Source organism: Leucopleurus acutus, assembly GCF_964270905.1.
Source record: "Leucopleurus acutus genome assembly, chromosome: 20".
Classification (NCBI taxonomy): Eukaryota; Metazoa; Chordata; class Mammalia; order Artiodactyla; family Delphinidae; genus Leucopleurus; species Leucopleurus acutus.
Window position 1 is genome coordinate 57,754,879 of NC_139162.1, and position 24,280 is coordinate 57,779,158.

General features: G+C 45.5%; 2 protein-coding genes across 2 annotated transcripts; both read left to right on the forward strand.

Moving 5' to 3' along the window:
• Nucleotides 1-700: 700 nt before the first annotated feature.
• On the forward strand, nt 701-16,534 carry LOC309976396 (zinc finger protein 419-like; the record flags this gene model as incomplete). Its single annotated transcript, XM_082861960.1, has 7 exons — nt 701-894; nt 2,719-2,757; nt 5,268-5,394; nt 5,891-5,989; nt 10,260-10,391; nt 15,727-15,794; nt 16,406-16,534. The coding sequence occupies exons 1-7, from the start codon at nt 805-807 to the stop codon at nt 16,532-16,534; spliced, it is 684 nt and encodes a 227-aa protein (XP_082718086.1). The 5' UTR covers nt 701-804.
• On the forward strand, nt 10,403-12,739 carry LOC309977083 (uncharacterized protein; the record flags this gene model as incomplete). Its single annotated transcript, XM_082863007.1, has 1 exon — nt 10,403-12,739. A coding segment is annotated over one exon (957 nt), but the record flags the coding sequence as incomplete, so codon positions are not given.
• Nucleotides 16,535-24,280: the final 7,746 nt, after the last annotated feature.

The following is a 24,280-nucleotide window of genomic DNA, read 5'->3' on the forward strand; positions in this document are numbered from 1 at the left end:
TCTCCTCAGGCTGCCCAAACGGGGTGGTGAGACGTGTGTGTGCATGTCTGCAGGGTTCTGCAAACCGCGATCCATGCAGACGGCCGCCACCACTAGGTCACGGAGGTGGGGATGAGAGGAGACGTTTGCCGTCGCCTCAAGGCCTGGGCCCCGCCAGTGAGCGGCGTTGGCAAGGGCTCTGGAGCTCTGCAGGACACAGCCCCCAGCCTTCCCCGCCAGGGTCCCCCAGCTCACCCACCCGCCTAAGGCCAGAGGGCCTGGGGTGGGGGGAGTCCGGGATCCGTCTCTTACCACACTCTCCGCTGGAGGACCACCACCAGTCATACCGTTAACCTAACGGGACCTCTAACCTGGGCGCCCCGCTCAGGTCTGGCGCTAACAGTCACCCCTAGCGTTCTGGCGGTAACGGTTGCCCGGTAACGGTCGCGCTGTAACGGCGCGTGCAAACAGCTGCGTGCCCGCCCCGCCCCTATTACGTGTCCAATTCCTCAAGGTTTGGCGGTGTGTGAACTACATTACCCAGCAGGCGCTGCTGTCCCCGGTGGCTGTGCTCGGCCAAGAAAACAGACATTTCCGCGCGCGTGAGGAACACGCTGGGCGGGACTTTTGGCGTCCGCTTAGGGGCGGTCGTTTTGCGGTCTGTTGGGTCTCTCCGCCTTGTCTGAGGCTCCGGAAAGCTGCTTTGAACTGGGGTGACGAGAGCGGGAAGGCACGAGAGGAGGCAGGCGCTGCACTGCACTGAGGCGGGTCTGACGTTCGGGCAGCAGCGCCCGGAGGTGACCCGATTCTGGGTAGGGGACTGGGATGCCTGGGGCCCGACTTGGTCCGCCGCTCCCGGCCTGGCTCCGCCCACAGACTCCGATGGCTGCGGCAGCGCTTAGAGTCCCGGCTCAGGTAAACACTCGTCCTCCGGTCTCTCACCGCCCTCACCCCACCGGACACCAAAGGCCCCACTGATCGTCCCCTGCTCGAGCCCCTGGGTCCAAGTCAGTAGGGAGCTCGTTGGGGGAGGGGTCCCCCATTTCTGTCAGCCAGTATGATGGGGTGTGGGAGAGGGTTACAGGCAGAGGGACCGGCACAATCAAAGACTTGGAACAATAACCGAACTGAGAGGCTTAAACTTGAAGTTTCTCTAGAGTCTGCACGGAACAGCTTAAGGGGATGAGTCCCACGTGAAAAGGCAGCCGGAGCAGCTGGGCCTTCATTCTGCGGCCGCTGGTGGCCACGGAGGGTTGTGAAGTAGAGAGACTCTATGTGTCAAAGTTTTCCAAAGGCTTCTCAGGGAAAAACAGACGGGGGTGGGGGTGATAAGAGTGGAGACTAGGAGACCTGTGAGTAAGTAAGCACAATAGACTAATAGAGAGTGCTGGTGCGGACTGGACCATTGCTGGTGGCAACAGCGGGGAGGATTGATCAGATTTCTTATGGGCTTTAAGCTCTGAACAGACAGGATTTCCTGCTGCCCCAGATGTGGCTGTGAAAAAGTAGGGAAGGAAGGACGATGCTGTTTCTTGGTTTGCAGGGAGCAGGCTTCAGGGATAAGACTGGGAGTTGGATTTTGGACATGGTAACCCTGAGATGTCCCAGAGTGGAGGTGTCATGTGGGTAGCTTGCTTACTCACTCATGGGTTTCTGCGGAGGGATCTGGGCTGGAGATATCCAAGGGATGATGGGTGGTGGCCTGGACCAGGGCAAGCACTGTGGGTCCTATTTAGGAAGGAGAATCAAAGTTTTTATTTCAGTTAAGCCTGGAGGGTGGGGCTGCCTCCAAAGGGGTGGAGTCCTGTGATCCAAAGTGGTTCTGGCTGGTGTGTGCAGGAATGGAGGGTTATAGGATATAAGGACCCAGGTCTGGGGTGGAGACTGAGATGTTCAGTGGTGTAGATTTGCCCCTCCAGGCTCAGCAGGCCCTCATTTCCGCTCCTTGTGGAGAAAAAGAATACTCAGCGAGGTTAGTAGAGCGTCTCCTTTGGTGCCTAAGTTCCCCCAGCTTTTAGGGCAGGAGGGATGAGCAGCTGCTCCAGTGCAAATGCCCCTAGCAGGATTCCCTTCAGGAGAGTGTACAGCAGGCAGTTAGGTTGCCAGTAGGACTAGTATCTACTCAATATTCTCAGGCCCAAGTCCCCAGTTTATTAAATCGTGAGTTTATGAAATAAATACTCATTTAACACTAACTGGTAAAAATACATATATACGTGTGTACATAAATTAAAATAACATGGCTTTTAAATAACAATTAAAAAATAAATAACAAATAATATATAAAAACAAATAAATAACATGGCTTTAACAAGTTAATGATTATAAACACTTAATAATTTGTTGAAATTTCAATATACTGCTAAGCATTCAATTAAATCAAACATCTTCAATATTGTATTTTCTTAGTTAAAAGGCATGTTAAAAAACTGCATTTTTAATACCTACCAGGAAATCTTGACAGAAGCATCACTTATGAGGACAGTAAGAGTTGATATTTAGAACTTGTTGCATATGAATGTATTTGACGCAGACAGCAGCCCCACTGAGTGGACACCATTGTTATCCCCATTTGACAGACCACAACACTGAGGCACAGGGAGGTCGAGTATTTATCCAAGGTCGCACAGCTGGTAAGAGGCATCACTGAGGACTGAGGCCCAGATGGTGTAAGGCACCTTGATTGAGCCTTTGGGCCCAACATTATTGCCTGCTTCTCACAGCCTTGCTTTTCCATAGGTTGCTGTGGCTGCAGAATCACTTGCAGACCATGAAGAGGTAAGTGAAAGGTATACTCGGTCTTCACTCTTTTCACCTCCCACCTGCATGGGCTCCAGGATTGTAGTGTCTTGGGACTTTACCTGCTACTCTCCCTACCCTGCCATCTGAGATCCCTGGAAGGTGGTCATCCAAGGTCAGGTCCCTGAGTCCAGACCAGGAATTATACAGATTGGTTTCCATTTCTGGCAACCGGTGGCATGACGCTTAGAAGAAATTCCATTCACAGTGGTCAACATTAGAAAATGCTAGAGGTGAGGTTGAGCTGGGAATGACCAGGCAACCTTAGGTCTCCATTATGTCTGGTGGAAATAGCAGGAAGCAGGCGTTAGACCTGGAATGGTGGGCTGAAGAGGTGGGCCTCTATCCGGAGGGTGGTGGGAGCCATAGAAGGTTTGGAGCAGAGGAGGGAACTGATCTGACCCAGCCTTAACAAGCATTTTCTGCTGCAGAGTAGAGAGAAGACTGTTGGGTTACAGGGAGACCAGGGAGGAGGCTACTGCAATAGTCCAGGTGAGTGTTGGTAGCTGGACCAGAGTAGTGGCAGTGGAGGTGGGAGACATGTTGGAGTCTGTGTCTGTTTTTTTTAAGTAGGTCTGAGCAGACTTTCTGATGTGGAGGGTGGGAGAGAGAAGAGGAAGAGTCGGGTGACTCTGAGATGTTTGGCCTTAGTAGCTAGAAGCAGGGTTAGTACTACCATGTCGAAGTCGGCGGCAAGAGTAATTTTCAGTGGGAATATTAGGAGCTAGGTTCTGGCTGTTGAACTGAGATGCTCCAGAAAACCCTTGAGTGGATTCATCCAGTGGATACCTGGACACACACATCTTGAGTTCAGATTGGATTCACCCACAATATGGATGGTGTGTGGACCAGGATGGAACTGTGATCAGATTTGGCAGGGGGCACCTTCAGGTCCTGTGGCAGTGTGTTAGGTGACAAGGGAGGAGTGTGTGGGGCCGAGGACTGGGTCTCTTGCTAGATGGGGTGGTGGGCTTCACAGAAACACGTGAGGGAACATAGTGGCCATGGGGAGGCGTTGTAGGAGTGAGGAGGATCTGGCTGATGACCAGGGTTTCCATGGGGAGTGGATATGAGACAAGGCAGGGAGATGACAGCAAACCTGGTGCTATTGCTTATTCATCAAGCTATGGGCTCCCCAGACTTGTTCTTATCCCCACTGTGACCTGGAGGTTAGCACAAGATCACACAGTGTCCTCTGGGACAGCTATTAGGCCTGATGTGAGAGACAGGTGGATCTGGGCTTTTGTTCTTTTATTTTTTTTTTTAATTTTTTGGCCACGCTGTGCACATGTGGGATCTTAGTTCCCCGACCAGGGATGGAACCCGAGCCTCCTGCATTGGAAGCACAGAGTCTTAACCACTGGACCACCAGGGAAGTCCCTGGACCTGGGCTTTGAATAAGTATCAGAGGAAGCTGAGACTGATGAGGGGACAGCTTTGCAACACAGAAGTGGAAGAGGGCTGAGTGTACCTGAGATCTGTGCATCGTTTTGGGTGGCTGACGATGAAGCAAGGATAAGGGCCAAGTAAGGAGGCCTTCAAAGCTGGCCTGGGGGTTGCCCCTGGCAGTTAGTGCCTTTGGAACACTGGGACAGTAGGATTCTGATTGCACTTGCCAAGCACCCTCAGGATGCTACGTGCACACTGGCACATGGTGAGGCCAGGGAGATGCAGGATGTGGTGTAGTGGGTGGTGGTGGCCGTGAGGGGTTGGAGCTGTGAAGGGAGGTGTGGTGTAAAGAACAATGTATAGGGCTTCCCTGGTGGTACAGTGGTTAAAAATCCGCCTGCCAATGCAGGGGACATGGGTTTGAGCCCTGGTCTGGGAAGATCCCACATGCCGTGGAGCAACTAAGCCCATGTGCTACAACTACTGAGCCTGTGCTCTAGAGCCCTCAAGCCACAAATACTGAGCCTGTGTTCCACAACTACTGAAGCCCTCTTGCCTAGAGCCTGTGCTCCACAACAGGAGAAGCCAGTGTAATAAGAAGCCCGTGCACCACAATGAAGAGTAGCCCCCACTCGCCACAACTAGAGAAAGCCTGCGTGCAGTAAAGAAGACCCAACGCAGCCAAAAATAAATAAATAAATTTATATTTAAAAAAAAAAAAAAGAACGATGTACATGTTGGGAGGGAGTGTCAACTGATGGCCCCAGGCCCTTGGACTGGGGCCTGAGGGGAGGACAGTGACTCAGTTTTGGTTGTGTTTGGGAAGCACAATCTAGAGGATCCCAGGTAAGCTGTCTGGCAGAAGGGTGAGGCTCTGCAGGCCAGCACCAGGGCTCAGATGACATGTACCCCCCTGCCTGTTGTCGATGAGGGCCGAACACAGTGATTGATGGGATGGCCAGCAGAGGGTGGGCATCAATGGCACCAGGGCCTGGGATCTCCTGAGGTTGGTGGCTTGGGAGGAGGGTGGATATTTGGGGAGATGCTTAGAGTCCTGGGAAGGAGGCTGCACATAAACTGAACCATCCCCATCTTGGCAGGGCCGAGTGACATTTGAGGATGTGGCTGTCTACTTCTCACAGGAAGAGTGGGGGCTCCTTGATAAAGCTCAGAGACTCCTGTACCGCAGTGTGATGCTGGAGAACTTCTCACTGATGGCCTCTCTGGGTAAGTTCCTTGCACCCCACAGCTTAGGCGGGGCTCTGCTCTTCCCCTTCTCCAAGGGCAGGTCTGTCCTTCCCAAAGCTGGTCCATGGGTACTACATCCTTCCCTGTGTGCTGTAGTAGGTGTTGTGAGTGAAAGCCTGGGCTCGGTACACTACTCCTTCTGTCCCCAAGCTGCTGCTGCCCCAAAGTTGTGCAGGAAAGGATTTGGGGATCAGGAGTGTTGTAGTCCAACCGATGGATCACACGCTACTGGCTTTTCCCTGGCCTGATGCTGTGGAGATCCATGGCAATCCTGTGCCCCCAGTTCTGCCCTCTCCCTTTGGCTGACATGGGATCGGCCTGTGCCAGGAATCGAGGTACTAACACGGCCACTGCTTGACTGGGTTTTTCCTGCAAGATCCTTCTCCAAGCTTCTTGTTTGTAATATTCAGTCTTCATCCCTGTGGGCTGCCGTGGAGCGGGTTGTTTTGACCTGCCTGCCTTGTCCCTCCCTTAGGACTCACATTTTCCAGGACCCAGGAAATTACTCAGCTGGAGCAGTGGGGAGAGCCCTTTGTGCCTGCCTGTGGAGTCGTGATCACAGCCACGCCAACAGGTGCTTGGAGGGAGGAAGTGGGGAAGAGGGAACTCAGGGATGGGTTCAAATCATACCAGGAGTCTCTCCATGGTGCCCTGATGTTTTGGTGTCAAACAAGGGGCCAAGGCTGATTTTCTCCTTTTCTTCCTCAGCTCTGCCCGCTGCTCAGGGCAGCTCTGGTTTCTGACCCAGGGCTGTCCCCCACCCATCCTCCACTGCTCCCTCTCCAGTGCTCACCAACAGTAGACCCATTTTGTGCTCTTTTATGACATGGCCAGGCAGATGCAGCCACGAGAGGAAACACAGGACAGCCTAAGGAAAAAAACAAAGTTTATTATGCTCACAGGTCCAGAGAGACAGTCACTGCACGCCAAGAGGGGGGTCACGGGGGAGGAGCGCAAGGGAGCAGGCTAAATGGAGCAGGGGGGAAGCAGAGGGTGAGGATCTGTTGGCAAGTGTCTCTGTTGGTGGTTGGGGGGAGAATGCAAGAAAAGGCACGAGGGAATTTATTTATTTATTTGGGGCTGCGTTGGGTCTTTGTTGCTGCGCGAGGGCTTTCTCTAGTTGCGGCGAGTGGGGGCTGCTCTTTGTTGCGGTGCATGGGTTTCTCATTGCGGTGACTTCTCTTGTTGTAGAGCGCGGGCTCTAGGCACATGGGCTTCAGTAGTTGTGGCATACGGGCTCCGTAGTTGTGGCTTGCAGGCTCTAGAGCACAGGCCCAGTAGCTGTGGTGTATGGGCTTAGCTGCTCCGTGGCATGTGGGATCTTCCCAGACAAGGGCTCGAACCCATGTCCCCTGAATTGGCAGACAGATTCTTAACCACTACACCATCAGGGAAGTCCCAACACGAGGGGATTTTATTGGTGCATTTAAACGTACTAGGTCACACTCAGGGGAGGAGCAGAAGGGCAACTTGTGGCAGGGACCAGCCTCCTCACACTGGTGCCACTGGGGGGAGGATCACAGCCTCTTTGTGGGGATGCCGAGGGAGCAGGAAAACAGGGAGCTTCAAAGGTTGCAATATAGTTGGCCCTGTTGTGTCTCAACATCGTTATAAACTCTCATTGGGATGGGTGACGCTTGCCACCTGGGTTGTGGCGATGTTAGAGGTGACAGGAATAGTTTGTTCTTGCCACCAAAGGCAATCTTTGACAAAGGTGACAACTAAGAAGGGTCCTACCAGATATATAATGAGGGTTTGAACCCAGGCCGCAGCCAGCACGGCAGGTAGTAGGGGAAAGGCAAGAGAACAGATCAGGCACCTCCGGGTTTAAGGGAGTCTTTTGGAAGCTTTTGGTTCTGTTACAAAAGATTTTTACCACTTGTCCTAATCCTCATAGCTTGGCCTGTAGCTGTCCTGAGCCACCTTTCCTGGCTAGTAAACAATCAGGAGCCAGTCTGTTATCCATGACCATTTGGACTCAGAGACTTGTAGGTTTGTTGAATAAGGGCGAAGGTTTCCTGCACCCTTTGTACGTGATCTGAGAGGGCCGCTGAAAGGCGCTGGTTGGCAGACGTGATCTGATCTTGTTGGACAAAGGCTGCTGTACTGGTGCCAAACCTGGTGTCTCCTGCGGCTACCACAAGTCTGATTAAGATGGGAATAAATAGGGACTTCCCTGGTGGTCCAGTGGTTAAGACTCCACACTTCTGCTGCTGGGGGCATGGGCCCAATCCCTGGTTGGGGAATTAAGATCCCGCATGCCACACGACATAGCCAAAAAAATAAAAAAATAAGATGGGAATAGATAATTGCCTGTTTTGCCCAGCGTCCTTGGGTTGATGGAAAAAGGGAGGTACCTGGTGGATTAAGAACTGGAGTGAGGATGGGACCTGGTCCACGTCCTGGCAGTAATTGTGGGCTGGGCTGTTTAAATAACTCACGGGCAACTTTGTAAATGTATGTTGGGTTTCTTGAAAAGTAAAGGCGAACTGGGGCTGTGATTAAGGGGTCATAGGCCCAGAATAAAATATACTGGGCCAGATCCACTGTGGCCAAGTAGTCACTGGTGCCCTCTTGATGTCTTCAGTTAATTGGATTATGTTAGGTGTTGGACCCCTGATGGGGGGAACTTGAGCTTTAAGGTTTCGATAATCAACAGTTAAGTGCCACTCCTATTAAGGAGAAATAGCAGGAATCATATCCCCTTCTTTTAGTAGATCTTGAACAACGAGTCAAAGGCCAGTACCTTGTTTCAGGTGATACTATGGCATGTTTACTACCTTCACCAGCAGGGGCAACTCCACAGGTTCTCACTTTGTGAGAGGGACTTGAGCTTGTTCAGGTGTCATACACATCTGTCTCTCACAGGAAAACTCAAAGCATCAGGGGTCACCATCACGGGCAGCTGTTTGATAAAGATTGTTGACACCTGGTGCAGTGTGTTTGCCATGACTAGTTCTACCACTATCAGCCTGGAGGCAGTAGGGGGTGTCAGCAAGTCGGGAAAGAATGCTAGGCGTGGGGGGTGGTTATCCGCACACCAGGTGGCGGATGTGATACATCAGAATTTGTGAGTCAGGGTGCGCAGAGCTCTCGTGGTACGTCTGGAGATAGTTCCATCCGTGGCCTCCCATTTGGTGTGAGATATACCAATAAGGTTAAGCAACAAAGCTCTGTATCGGGATGGGCGCCTGCAAGAACAACTCCTGGACTCTGTGACAAAGAGGGCCTCCTGATTTAGAAACGGGCTCAGGGTTCTCCTTGTCTGAATGCCCAAAGAACTGATAGATCCATTGAACCATTCCAGTTTTTGCAGAGGAGCACATGGGCTTCCTTTCCTGTTTCCCATCGGGCATCTCCAGGCCATGAAAATCCAATTCAGTTAACGGCAGGGCTTCTGAGTCCCAAGTGGTGGTAGAGGCTTCAGATTCCTCATCTGAGGCCTATATAATCCCGTCAAAAGTTTTGGTCTCTGTCACACCTACCCTGGCGTTTGGGATGCCCTCTGTCCTCCCTGAGGTCCTTCAGCCCCAAAATATCAGGTAAGAATTGAACTTGGAGGGCCAAAATATTTTTAATTATGCATCTTAGCCTCTTTCCAAATGCTGGCAGCTGCCTCATCTCTGGGGTTGAATATGCACCCATGTTAAATGCTCTCAGTAACCAATCAGCTCCCTTTCCCCACCTCTTTGAATGAAATATTTAAGAATTATTGGTATTTCTAGTCTTGTGAAATTGCAAGTTTCACCTTATAATTCCTTATGATCTCCTGTGCTCTTGAGCCGCTGGGTCTGAGAAGACCTTGGATGCTTCCTTTCTGTGGCCCCTCTCGTAGGCAGCAGCTTCCCTTTCTAAGGTGACTTCAGCTGGGTTGGGATCCATTCAGGACAGCTCTGGTGGCCAGATCTTTTCTGATCGTTCTTAGACCTCAGGAGCTGAGCAGTAGTTGGCAGGTTGATAGGCAGTGGCACTAAGTAGAGCCCAGCAATTTTGCAAAGATGTTTTACTTTGAAATAATTGGCTCACCTCCTCTGGTTATTGGGAGTTGCTGGAATTAAATGTTCCTGCTAAGATCCTGGCCTGTAAGATCTTGAGCCACTGATCTCCAGGAATGGTGCCCCCAATACCCATGGGATCAGGAGACAAAGAGCAACAGCAGTGAAGAAGTGGTTGCCAGCACCATCGACCTTCACAGAGTGCCATGGTGGACTTCTCTGAAGGGGATGCAGCATCACTGGTTAGGACTGAGGAGAGGAACAGGGGGAAGGTGCAAGGGGATTTCACTGGTGAGTTTAAATGGCCCTGGGTCTCAGTCAGGAAGGTAGGTAAGAGAACTTGTGGCAGGGGCCCACCTTCTCACACTGGTGCACATGGTGGCATAGTTTACAGCTTTTTTGTGGGGCTGTTGAGGCAACAGGAGAATGGGAAGTTTTCCAGGTCACAATACAAGCTTTCACTCCATGTGTCATGAGGTGTACACATATCCTTAATAGTCCTTGAACACCAGCTACTCAATTGCCTTCCATTTTTCTGGGCCTGGACACACCCTTCTGCACTGTGTTCCTGTGTCACCAGCAGCTGAAACCCTGCTGAAAGCCATTTGAGGAGGAGTGTGTTGGAGACCCTGCCTTTCCTCCCTGGGATGCACCCCATCTTGTATCCTTGCTACTCATGAGTCCCCATAATCTATGAGGTTGTCAGGTCTGGCACTGCACAGTGAGCTCTCCCTCACCCTGCCAGTAATCCCAGGGACTCCATACTGGCTGTGTCAGACACATTTGTGAGGGTGCTGCCCCGTCCCGCCAAAGTCTACATACTATTCATCAGCATTTCTCTGCTTTCAGGTTGTTGGTGTGGAACGGAGGCTGAGGACGTGGCACCTGAGCAGGGTGTTTATGTAGAGGGAGTGCTCAGAGCAAACCTTCACCAACACCAGAAGCTGAGCTCTGGAGAGAAACCCTCAAGAAGAGAAGAGGGTGAGGAGGGTGGGAAGGTCTCCCCAACTAGCTCTGGTCTTCCCAAGCATCAGGTGGCTCACAGCAGAGGGGAGCCACATAGGAGCACTGAAAGTGGGGAGGGCTTTCACCCTGGAAAAAGGCATTACAGATGCAGTGAGTGTGGGAAAGCCTTTGGTCAGAAATACTTACTTGTTCAGCACCAGAGACTACACACTGGAGAAAAACCTTATGAATGCAGCGAATGTGGCAAATTATTTAGCCATAAATCCAACCTTTTTATACACCAAATAGTTCACACTGGTGAAAGGCCTTACCAGTGTAGTGAATGTGGAAAATCTTTTAGTCGCAATGCTGACCTCATTCAACACCGGAGAGTTCACACTGGAGAAAAGCCTTTTAAATGTAGTGAATGTGGAAAAGCCTTCAGGCATAATTCCACACTTGTTCAGCATCACAGAATCCACACTGGAGTGAGGCCTTATGAGTGCAGCAAATGTGGGAAGTTCTTTAGCTTTAACTCAAGCCTCATGAAACATCAGAGAGTTCACACTGGAGAAAGGCCTTATAAGTGCAGCGAGTGTGGGAAATTCTATAGCCACAAATCAAGCCTTATTAATCACTGGCGAGTTCACACTGGAGAAAGGCCTTATGAGTGCAGCGAATGTGGGAAATTCTTTAGCCAAAGCTCTAGCCTCATGCAACACCGAAAAGTTCACACTGGAGAAAAGCCTTTTAAGTGCAATGAATGTGGAAGATTATTTAGTGAGAATTCTAGCCTCGTTAAACACCAGAGGGTTCACACTGGAGCAAGGCCTTATGAGTGCAGGGAATGTGGGAAATTGTTCCGCCACAGCTCCAGCCTTGTTAAACATCGGAGGATTCACACTGGAGAAATGCCCTATGAGTGCAGCAGTTGTGGGAAATCATTTAGCCAGCGTTTCAACCTCATTCAACACCATAAAGTTCACAGTGGAGAAAAGTCTTGAATGCAGCTAATGTGGAAAAGTCTTTAACCAAAAGTCCACTCTGATTCAGCAACAGAAACTGCACAGCTCAAACAGGCCTTATGAATACGGGGACCTGAAGAAAGTTTGCAGCCAAAGTCTTAACCCTGTTTGGCACCAGAAAGTTCAGACTGGGGAAAGGCCTTAAGAGTGCAGGGCATGTGCTGTCTCCTGGTCAACCTAACTTAAACATAAAAGCTCTGAGAGCAGCCTTTATGAGTGAGCCAACAATTGAATATCATTCATCCAAACATGCACACTGGAGCAGGATGAGAATTGCTGACATCCTGCTCCTCTTGAGAGGCTAGTCCTCTGCCAGGCAGCTCTAATGAGAGGGAGCCCTGTGTTCTTGGCTGCCTCAGTCTGGAGTTTTCATCTCTGAGTTCGAAGCAGGGAGAGAGGGTGTGGCCTTGGTTCAGATGTGACTGGCTCTTGCTGTTCGTCCTGAGTATTAGATTTCCTTAAATGTTTCCTCATTTACTGTGTAGACTTAGGATCATTTCTAGAGGCTTTAGATGGTGTTTTTATAATTTTTCACCAGTTTCATTGGGAATCAGGGCTTGCAGAGCTCCTTACACTGCCATGCTGGAAGTTGATGCAAATATTTAACTTTTTAAGAACTTGCCACCTTGTGTTCTAAATGGTTATGCCATCTCACATTTCCTGGAGTGTATTCATTTTCCAGTTTCTTCACATCCTTCCTGACCTTTGTATGTAAGACACTGGCCATTCATTTTAGCCATTCTAGTACGTATGTAGTAGTATTTCACTGTGGTTTTAATTTGCATTTCCCTAATGACTCCCTGTGTATTTGCCATCCATATATCTTTAGTGAATTATCTGTTCAAAGTTTTTTGCCTACTATTAAGGAACTGTCTTGTAATTTCTTAATATATTCTGGGTGCAAGTTACTCATTTGATATATGCTTTATCAATATTTCCTCACAGTCTGTGGCTTTGCTTTTCATTTCTTAACGTTATCTTTCCTAGAGTAGAATTTCTTAATTTTCATGAAATCCAATTTACCCATTTGTTTTTTATTGATTGTACTTTTGGTATTGTACTCTTTCTCTTATCTTTGACTGTAAAAAAAGGCTTATCTGAGTATGCTATTGGAGTCTTAAGGCCCTTTTAAATATCCAGTCTTGGGACTTCCCTGGCAGCACAGTGGTTAAGAATCCACCTGCCGATGCAGGGGACACAGTTTCGAGCCCTGGTCCAGATAGATCCCACATGCTGTGAAGCAACTAAGCCCGTGCACCACAATTATTGAGCCTGCGATCTAGAGCCCATGCTCTAGAGCCCACAAGCCACAATTACTGAAGCCTGCATGCCTAGAGCCCATGCTCTGCAACAAGAGAAGCCACCACAATACACAATGAAGAGTAGCCCCTGCTTGCCACAACCAGAGAAAGACTGTGCACAGCCACAAAGACCCAACACAGCCAAAAATAAATAGATAAATCAATAAATTTTAAAAATAAATATCCAATTTTGTGAAATTTCTGTAAACTTAAATACACATAAAAAAACAACGTATGTAGAAATGTTTACATATGAACACATTCCCTATCTCTTCTGAGACAGCCTAGAAAGAAGTGGCATTCCAGCAGCTGTGAGCATATTTATTGTCCAGTTATTGGCTTATGAATATGATATTTCAATAAAAAGAACCAGAACTCCTTAAATAAGAGGCTATTTCCAGGTTGGAGCTGGAAAAGTATAACACGAGCATAGGAAATATTCTTGCATTAGAAAGTAAAGAAGTACTTGAAGGGAATTTCCTGGCGATCCGATGGTGAGGACTCAGTGCTCTCACTGCCGTAGCCTGTGTTCAGTCTCTGGTCGGGGAACTAAGATCCCACAAGTTGCGTAGCATGGCCAAAAAAAAAAAAAAAAAGTACTTGATGAATAATGTTGATGTATTAGCTTTCTATTGCTGTCCTAAAAAATTACCACAAACTTATGGCTTAAACAACATAAATTTATATTATAGTTCTATATGTCATATGCCCACTGAGACCTGGGATAGGTTCACTGTGCTAAACTCAAGTTGTTGGCAGGGTTGTGTTTTTTTTCATGGAGTGGAGGAAATTCTGTTTCCTGCTCATTTTTCTTTTTTTTTGAGGTATGCGGGCCTCTCACCACTGTGGCCTCTCCCATCACGGAGCTCAGGCTCCAGACACGCAGGCTCAGCGGCCATGGCTCACGGGCCTAGCCGCTCCACGGCATGTGGGATCCTCCTGGACTGAGGCATGAACCTGTGTCCCCTGCATCAGCAGGCAGACTCTCAACCACTGCGCCACCAGGGAAGCCCCTGTTTCCTGTTCATTTGAGTCATTAGGCAATTTCAGTTCCTTGTGGTTGTAGGGCTGATATTCCTGTTTTCTTGGTGGCTGTCAGCTACCAGGTCATCCCTGGAACATGTAAAAACTCTTAAAGAATATTTAAAGATGAAACAGTACCAATTACACAGAAATTCTTCTAAAACAAGATTCAAACACTTCCCAACTAGTTAAGTGAATGATGCTATTAAAACACTATGGACCAATACCCACATGATCACAGATACAACAAAAACCTTAACAAAATTTTAGCACACTGAATCCAGCCATATACATATGTAAACACATAAATCATAACCTAGTGATGTTTATCAGGAAAGCAAAGATTTAACAACTGAATCTATAATCTATATTAATAGACTAAAATAAAAACAATCATCTCAAAGATGTAGTGGAAGAATTTCACAGAATTCAAAACCAGTGAATGATACAAATTCTCAGCAAATTAGGATTAGATGGGAACTTCCTCAGCCTGATATAGTGTATCTATGAAAAAAACAACAGCTAATATATTTGATGGTGAAAGCCTAATGCTTTTGCCCTGATATTGGGAATAATGCAAGTATGTCTATGCTCATCACTTAACATTATACTAGTGGTCTGTGTTAGTAACATAAAAAAAAAAATTCTAAAGATTGTAAAGGTAGAAACAAAACTATCTATTCATGTAAGACATGATTATGTTGAAAATTACAACTCATTCACCAAAAAGCTACTAGGTCTAATGATTGAGTTTAGCAAGTTCCCAGGATAAAAAAGCCAATATACAAAAATTACTTGTGTTTACATATACTAGCAATGAAAGTTTGGAAATTGAAAAAAAGAAATCCGTTACAATACCATCAAAATATGAAGTATTTAGAAATAAATTGAATAAAATATGTTCAAAAACAATAAAATTATCAAACACTGCTGGCAAATTCTATAAAACATTTACAGGGTAAATAATACTACAATAACTTGTCCTTTCAGAAAATAAGAGAAGGATCAAATGCTTTCCAGCTCATTTTAAGAGAAAAACCTAATTGATATAAAAATGTAATGACTACAAAAAATTAGTAATTACAGAACTATAGTCCTAATTAATACAGGTGAAAAAAATCCTTAACAAAATATAGAGCAAATTAAATCTAGAAAAAAGTAAAAATAATAAAATATGAGGCTTCCCTGGTGGTGCAGTGATTGAGAGTCTGCCTGCCGATGCGGGGGACGTGGGTTCGTACTCCGGTCCGGGAAGATCCCACATGCCACGGAGCGGCTGGGCCTGTGGGCCATGACCACTGGGTCTGCGCGTCCGGAGCCTGTGCTCCACAGCAGGAGAAACCACAGCAGTGAGAGGCCCACATACGGGAAAAAAAAGATAATAATAAAAAAAATGTATCATTAGATCTTGTCAGAGGAAAATACAGCTGACTGAATACTAGGGAAACAATCACCCCCACAGTGTGTTCTGTAGCCAGAGAGAGCTTGTTACGACCTGAATCAGGGCACCTCCATCAGCTCTAAACCGTCTATGGCTCCCACCACCCTCAGAAGGCCCAGCTCCTCATTTGCCATTTCACAGCTGATTCCTGCCCACCTGCTCTCTCGTCCCAAAAGACATAGTGTAGACTTGTGGTTTCTAGAACATTCCCAGGTCAGTGCCACAACGAAGCATATGCACATGCTAGTTCTTGTGCCTGGCAACCCTTACCTCATCCTATTGGGTTCCAGAAATTGGAAGTGCGTCACACAATCCCCGTTTTCGATTAAGGACCATAGGCCAAGAATAACTCACCTCTGAGTACCTCTAAAGCCCACGCACCACAATGAAGAGTAGCCCCTGCTCGCCACAGCTAGAGAAAGCCCACGCGCAGCAACAAATACCCAGCACAGCCAAAAATAAATAATAAAGAGCTAAATAAATAAATAACAAAAAACAATAACAAAAACCCAAAGAGAGACACCGTTCCTCAGCCTGCCATTCCAGACCTGACTTCTCTCTCGCCACTCTGTCCCCAACAGGCAAAATGGAGATTCGCAATTCCACCCAGCTCAGCCTCACCTCCCTGCGTTTTCACCTAGTGGTTCAAGTGCCTGGGATACCCCTACACAGATCATCAATTAACTGAGTTGGGAACTCTTCCATATAAATCCTGGCCTGGATTCAGGGCACTAGGCTGGGACTGACTGACCGGCCTCCACGGCCCCCAGACTCAAAGGCAGAGTAAGGGGAAGTGAAGAGACCCAGGAAAATTTCGCTCTATATGGGGGCGCCGGGATGATGTGTCTGGAGGTCCAAAGGGCCTGAGGGGCCATCCACTCACCAGTGTCGGGTCCGTCTGTGCCTCTGCCGCGGCCATGAGACCCTTTCCAGGGACCTGGGCCTTGCAACACAGGAGACCAGGGAGGGTCCCAACGGTTCAGCTGACGTCCCTAGCCTGCCCCGCCCACCCTCAGCCCTGCCTCCGTGCAGGGAGGGGAAGAAGCTTCTTCCCGAGACTTTCTGCTCCCGGCCCTCGAGCCCGCTTATGGCTCGGGAGCTGCGTGCGATCCCGAGGACAGACGCAGGCGCAGTCAATACGACCGTCACGAGAATTCCGCCGAAAGTCTCGCCCAACGTGGGATCCCAGTCCTGCACAGTCATTGGCCCGGAGCTACCGCCTCTTGCCGCAGAGCCTCCTGGGTAATATTGCTTCCGCAGCACCACCTGGTACCTCGAAGGGCGCCCTTCCGGGAATCTCTGCGAAGGATCACAGGTGCCCGCGTGAGGGCTTCTGGGAAACGAAGTCGTCGGGCTCTAGAGGCGGAGCGAGGCGTCTATGCTTCTTAAATAGCCACCACCCCATTTACGGGTCGTGTCTTCTGCAGCTAAGGAAAATGATTGGACGTGTTATTTCATACATGCCCCAAAGCTAAAATCCCCAAGGGACACACCAGACCATGATATCATGCAGATAGAAAGTGACTCCATTCAAAGATTCGACCTATGGCTTCCCTGGTGGCACAGTGGTTGAGAGTCCGCCTGCCGATGCAGGGGACACGGGTTCGTGCCCCGGTCTGGGAAGATCCCACATGCCGCGAAGCGACTAGGCCCGTGAGCTATGACCGCTGAGCCTGCGCGTCCGGAGCCTGTGCTCCGTAACGGGAGAGGCCACAGCAGTGAGAGGCCCGCGTACCGCAAAAAAAAAAAAAAAAAAAAAAAAGATTTGACCTAATATTATCTTGCTGCTCTTCAATTTCAGGGAGACTGAAGCTTGAGAGTCATTCTGTGAGCTCTAATACTGGTGAGGGACGAGAGGGAAAAGACTCCATAGAGGAGAAAAATGCAGCGATATTAGGCAGCCTTGAACAACGTGGGCAAGGTGCCGTCTGCTTTTCCGTCAGAAAACACCTCTGCTTCTATACTCACTGATTGTATTTGTATCCAACCCAGCTGTTTTATCAAGATAGTATTTCTTACACCATTTTCCAAGGCATGTTCATTTCTTTTAGCAGTGTGACACCTAAGATCTATTTGAAAAGGAGAGATATCACCAAATTTCATTTCCTGCTACGACATTTCCTGCAGTGGTCGAATTGTGTAGAAAATGACCACCTAAACTCTGAGATAAACGTTCTGGTTTTCTGGATTTCAATCTGTTTCCTCTAATGGCAATAACATCTGCCAAAGGATTTGAAAGTATCTCTGAAAAACATTTGTGAAAGGCAAGTGACTCCCCACCAGTTTCAGTCTACTAGCAAGATTATACACAATTACTTCATTCTATACATTAAACTTTATCCAATAAAAATTCACTAAGATTTAGAGAAGAGCTAACACCTATCCTTCTCAAACTCTTCCAAAATATAGCAGAGGGAGGAACACTCCCAAACTCCTTCTACGAGGCCACCATCACCTTGATACCAAAACCAGACAAGGATGTCACAAAGAAAGAAAACTACAGGCCAATATCACTGATGAACATAGATGCAAAAATCCTCAACAAAATACTAGCAAACAGAATCCAACAGCACATTAAAAAGATCATACACCATGATCAAGTGGGGTTTATTCCAGGAATGCAAGGATTCTTCAATATACGCAAATCTATCAATGTGATAAACCATATTAACAAACTGAAGGAGAAAAACCATATGATCATCTCAATAGATGCAGAGAAAGCTTTTGACAAAATTCAACACCCATTTATGATAAAAACCCTGCAGAAAGTAGGCATAGAGGGAACTTTCCTCAACATAATAAAGGCCATATATGACAAGCCCACAGCAAACATCATCCTCAATGGTGAAAAACTGAAAGCATTTCCACTAAGATCAGGAACAAGACAAGGTTGCCCACTCTCACCACTCTTATTCAACATAGTTTTGGAAGTTTTAGCCACAGCAATCAGAGAAGAAAAGGAAATAAAAGGAATCCAAATTGGAAAAGAAGAAGTAAAGCTGTCACTGTTTGCAGATGACATGATCCTATACATAGAGAACCCTAAAGATGCTACCAGAAAACTACTAGAGCTAATCAATGAATTTGGTAAAGTGGCAGGATACAAAATTAATGCACAGAAATCTCTGGCATTCCTATATACTAATGATGAAAAATCTGAAAGTGAAATCAAGAAAACACTCTCATTTACCATTGCAACAAAAAGAATAAAATATCTAGGAATAAACCTACCTAAGGAGACAAAAGATCTGTATGCAGAAAATTATAAGACACTGATGAAAGAAATTAAAGATGATACAAATAGATGGAGAGATATACCATGTTCTTGGATTGGAAGAATCAACATTGTGAAAATGACTCTACTACCGAAAGCAATCTATAGATTCAATGCAATCCCTATCAAACTACCACTGGCATTTTTCACAGAACTAGAACAAAAAATTTTGCAATTTGTATGGAAACACAAAAGACCCCGAATAGCCAAAGCAATCTTGAGAACGAAAGAAGGAACTGGAGGAATCAGGCTCCCAGACTTCAGACTATACTACAAAGCTACAGTTATCAAGACGGTATGGTACTGGCACAAAAACAGAAAGATAGATCAATGGAACAGGATAGAAAGCCCAGAGATAAACCCACGCACATATGGTCACCTTATCTTTGACAAAGGAGGCAGAAATGTACAGTGGAGAAAGGACAGCCTATTCAATAAGTGGTGCTGGGAAAACTGGACAGCTACATGTAAAAGTATGAAATTAGATCACTCCCTAACACCATACACAAAAATAAGCTCAAAATGGATTAAAGACCTAAATGTAAGGCCAGAAACTATCAAACTCTTAGAGGAAAACATAGGCAGAACACTCTATGACATAAATCACAGCAAGGTCCTTTTTGACCCACCTCCTAGAGAAATGGAAATAAAAACAAGAGTAAACAAATGGGACCTAATGAAACTTAAAAGCTTTTGCGCAGCAAAGGAAACCATAAAGAAGACCAAAAGACAACCCTCAGAATGGGAGAAAATATTTGCAAATGAAGCAACTGACAAAGGATTGATCTCCAAAATTTATAAGCAGCTCATGCAGCTTAATAACAAAAAAACAAACAACCCAATCCAAAAATGGGCAGAAGACCTAAATAGACATTTCTCCAAAGAAGATATACAGAGTGCCAACAAACACATGAAAGAATGCTCAACATCACTAATCATGAGAGAAATGCAAATCAAAACTACAATGAGATATCATCTCACACCAGTCAGAATGGCCATCATCAAAAAATCTAGAAACAATAAATGCTGGAGAGGGTGTGGAGAAAAGGGAACCCTCTTACACTGTTGGTGGGAATGTAAATTGATACAGCCACTGTGGAGAACAGTATGGAGGTTCCTTAAAAAGCTACAAATAGAACTACCATATGACCCAGCAATCCCACTACTGGGCATATACCCTGAGAAAACCATAATTCAAAAAGAGTCATGTACCAAAATGTTCATTGCAGCTCTATTTACAATAGCCCAGAGATGGAAACAACCTAAGTGTCCATCATCGGATGAATGGATAAAGAAGATGTGGCACATATATACAATGGAATATTACTCAGCCATAAAAAGAGACGAAATTGAGCTATTTGTAATGAGGTGGATAGACCTAGAGTCTGTCATACAGAGTGAAGTAAGTCAGAAAGAGAGAGACAAATACCGTATGCTAACACATATATATGGAATTTAAAAAAAAATGTCATAAAAAACCTAGGGGTGAAACAGGAATAAAGACACAGACTTACTAGAGAATGGACTTGAGGCTATGGGGAGGGGGAAGGGTAAACGGTGACAAAGCGATAAAGAGGCATGGACATATATACACTACCAAACGTAAGGTAGATAGCTAGTGGGAAGCAGCCGCATAGCACAGGGAGATCAGCTCGGTGCTTTGTGACCGCCTGGAGGGGTGGGATAGGGAGGGTGGGAGGGAGGGAGACGCAAGCGGGAAGAGATATGGGAATATATGTATATATATAACTGATTCATTTTGTTGTGAAGCTGAAACTAACATACCATTGTAAAGCAATTATACTCCAATAAAGATGTTAAAAAAAAATTCACTAAGAAGATGCCACGTGTTTTCATTATATAGTATCTTTATTACTGAGGATATGCACATGATTGTGGTTACACAGCTCCAAGTCTTCAGATCAGAACATGGCTTCACCTCCTAATCAGCCTCACACTACAATAATCAAGATGACTCAAGGTTTTTGTCCAAGCCGGAAGGATGGACTTGTCATTAACTGAGATAGAAAGGGTAGTGGTGGTGTTCATGGAGGAGGTTAGGAGGAAATATTAGAGTCTCACTTTTGAACATATTTTGTTTTAGAGTCAGTCAAACAGCCAAGTGAAACAGACTTTAGACATTTCAATGTAGGACTCTGATTTATTTAGTTATTGTAAAACAAGTGAGAAGTTTTATTCTTTGATTCTTTATTCTTATTCTTTTATTCAAACCCTTGTTGCCTGCATTGGCAGGTGGATTCTTAACTACTGCACTACCAGGGAAGCCCTTTGATGGACTTTTTTAGAATGATCATAGTTACGCAATCTAGACTCTGCAACAGAAGAAGAAATTCATGTTCAGAAATAACACCAAGTGGGACTTCCCTGGTGGCATAGTGGTTAAGCATCTGCCTCCCAATGCAGGGGACACGGGTTAGAGCCCTGGTCTGGGAAGATCCCACATGCCATGGAGCAACTAAGCCTGTGTACCACAACTACTGAGCCTGCGTTCTAGAGCCCATGAGCCACAACTACTGAAGCACACAGACCACAACTACTGAAGCACACGTGCCTAGAGCCTGTACTCCACAACAAGCGAAGCCACTGCAATGAGATGCCTGTGCACTGCAATGAAGAGTAGCCCCCACTCGCTGCAACTAGAGAAAGCCCGTGCACAGCAACGAAGACCCAACACAGCCAAAATAAATAATAAGAAAGAAAGAAAGAACACCAAATAAAATGCCTCATATATGAATTCCTGCAGTTACAGGTAAGTCCAATGTTTTAGAAAAAGTAAACAAAGAAAGCAGTCTCTCTGGGAAATATTTAAGGACTGTCTGACCTGGAGTTACAAAAAGATACTCCCTTATCTCAAGGTGGGACAAATATGTGGTACCATTTACATTCCAGATCTCCAAAAGGGATCAGGCTGAGGGAGATTCCAGTTGAGCCCACACCCTTACTTAGCTCTTTTCCTTGCCTTGTACTCTATCATTAAACTTCTCCTGTTAATTTCCCCTAAATAAGTCATATGTCATTGAACCCTATGTCAGGTTCTGCTTTTGCAAAACCCAACTTTAGGCAGAACACATTTGGTCAAAACCTAAAATATTAATCATGTTAAGTATGTCAGTGATATTAAGTTTCTTTTCCATGAGAATATGAGCAAAGGCCAGGTAACCTGCCTTAAATGTGTAACTGCAGAATCAGACTAAAACTGGCCCTATCCTGTTTGTAACAAGATACTCAGTTGTTTCGCAAAGACAACAGAATAAAACCACAAGTTACGTGGCCAAACCATGCACTAAGATTTCAACCACAAACAACACTCAGAACCATAGTTTCTCCCCCTGTCCCTGCATGTAATTCTCTTCTTTTAGAGTGACTTTGTCTGGTTTTGGTATCAGGGCAATTGTAGAATAAATTTGGGGGTGTTCCATCCTCTTCAATTTTTTGGAATAGTTTGAAAAGGACTTGTATTAGCTCTTCTTTATATGTTTGGTGGAATTCCCCTGTGAAGCCATCCAGTCCTGAAGTTTTATTTCCTGGGATTTTTTTAAATTCAAAAAAAAAAAAAAAACAGAATATACATACTTTTCAAGTGCACATGGAACATTCTCTAGGATAGACCACATACTAGGACACATAACAAGCCTTAACAAACTTAAGAAGATAGAAATTATTTAAAGTGTCTTTTTTTTTACCACAATGGTATAAAGTTAGAAATCAACCACACAAAGAAAAATGAGAAAAAAAATGATTACATGGAGACTAAACAACAATGCTACTAAAAAAGCAGTGGGTCAACGATGAAATCAAACAGGAAATCAGAAAATACATTGAAACAAATGACAATGAAAACACAGCCTTACAAAATCTGAGATGTAGCAAAAGCAGAGGGAAGTTCATAGTGATACAGGCCTTCCTCAACAAGCAAACAAACAAAATCTCAAAAGAAAACCCCAACTTAACCTACCACCTAAAAAAATTAGAAAAAGTAGAACAAGCAAAACCCAAAGTCAGCAGAAGGAGCGAAATTATAAATGTAAGAGAGGAAATAGAGATTAAAAAAAAACAAGAGAAAAGATCCATAAGACCATGAGATGGTTTTTTGAAAGGATAAACAAAATTGAAAACCTCTAGTCAGACTCACCAAGAAGAAAAGAGAGATGACCCAAATAAACAAAAGAAGAAATCAAAGAGAAGAAATAACCACTGATACCACAGAAAAACAAAAAAAGTAAGAAAATACTATGATATGCCAACAAATTGGAAAACTTAGAATAAATGGACAAGTTTCTAGAAAGACAGAGCCTGCCAAAATTAACAAGAAGAAAGATAATTTGAACAGACCAATCACTAGAAGTGAAATACAATCTGTAGTTAAAAAAAAAATTCCCTGCAAACAGAAGTACAGGACCAGATGGCTTCACTGGGGAATTCTACCAAACATACACAGAAGAACCTATACTGATCGTTCTCAAACTCTTCTGAAAGGGTGAAGAGGGAGCCCTCCCAAAGTTACAAACACCCTGATACCAAAATCAGACAGACAATACCAAAAAAGAAAATCCCCCAGGGTAAAACCAATAATAGTCTGGAGTGAAAGAGACTTGCAATCTATGGCTCTACCATGGTCCCTCCACTTACAAGCAATATGAGCTGTGTGTCACCCCATCTACCTGGGCCCCATGTTCTCATCTACAAAATGCTCATTCATTTGCCCTGCCTACCTGGGAAGGTTTATTTTTAAATTAATTATTTAATTAATTATTTAATTTTGGCTGTGTTTGGTCTTTGTTGCTGCACGTGGGCTTTCTCTAGTTGCAGCGAGCAGGAGCAACTCTTTGTTGTGGTGCGCAGGCTTCTCATTGCAGTGCTTTCTCATTGCGGAGCACAGGCTCTAGGCATGCAGACTTCAGTAGTTGTGGTGCATGGGCTTCAGTAGTTGTGGCTTGCAGACTCTACACCGCAGGCTCAGGAGTTGTGGCACAGAGGCTTAGTTGCTCCATGGCACGTGGGATCTTCACGGACCAGGGATCAAACCCCTGGGAAGGTTTTTAAGTGTGATGATGTAAAAGCATTTTGCAAACTTCTAAGCATTCTACCAATTTAAATGACTTTGAAAAAGAAGAAAGAAGAATGAAAATCACAGGCCAATATATTTGATGAATATAGATACAAAAATTCTCAACAAAATGTTAGCAACAAAATCCAACAACAGATAAAAAAGATCATACACCACGACCTAGTTGGATTCATCCCAGAGTCACAAGGACAGTTCAACATATACAAATCAACCAATGTGATACACCACATCAAAAAAAGAAAAGACGAAAACCACAGATCATCTCAATAGATGCAAAAAAAGCATTTGATAAAATTCAATGTCCATTCATGATAAAAAAAAAACTCTCACCAAACTGCGTATAGATGGAACATATCTCAACATAATAAAAACCATTTATGACAAACCCAGTCAATATAATACTCAATGGTGAAAAGCTGAAAGCCTTCCCACTAAATTCTGGAACAAGACAAGGATGCCCACACTCACCACTTCTATCAACATTGTATTGGAAATCCTAGCTACAGCAATCAGACAAGAAAAAGGTAAAGAGGTAAAATGGTCATTATATGCAGATGACATGATACTCTATATAGAAAACCCTAAAGATTCCACACAAAAACGATTAGGACTAATTAATTAATTCAGCAAGGTAGCAGGATACAAGAGTAATATACAGAAACCTGTTGCATTTCTTTAAAATAACAATGAAGTATCAGAAAGTAAAAAAACAAAATCCTATTTAAAATCACATCAAAAATAAAATAAAATAAAATACCTAGGAATAAACCTG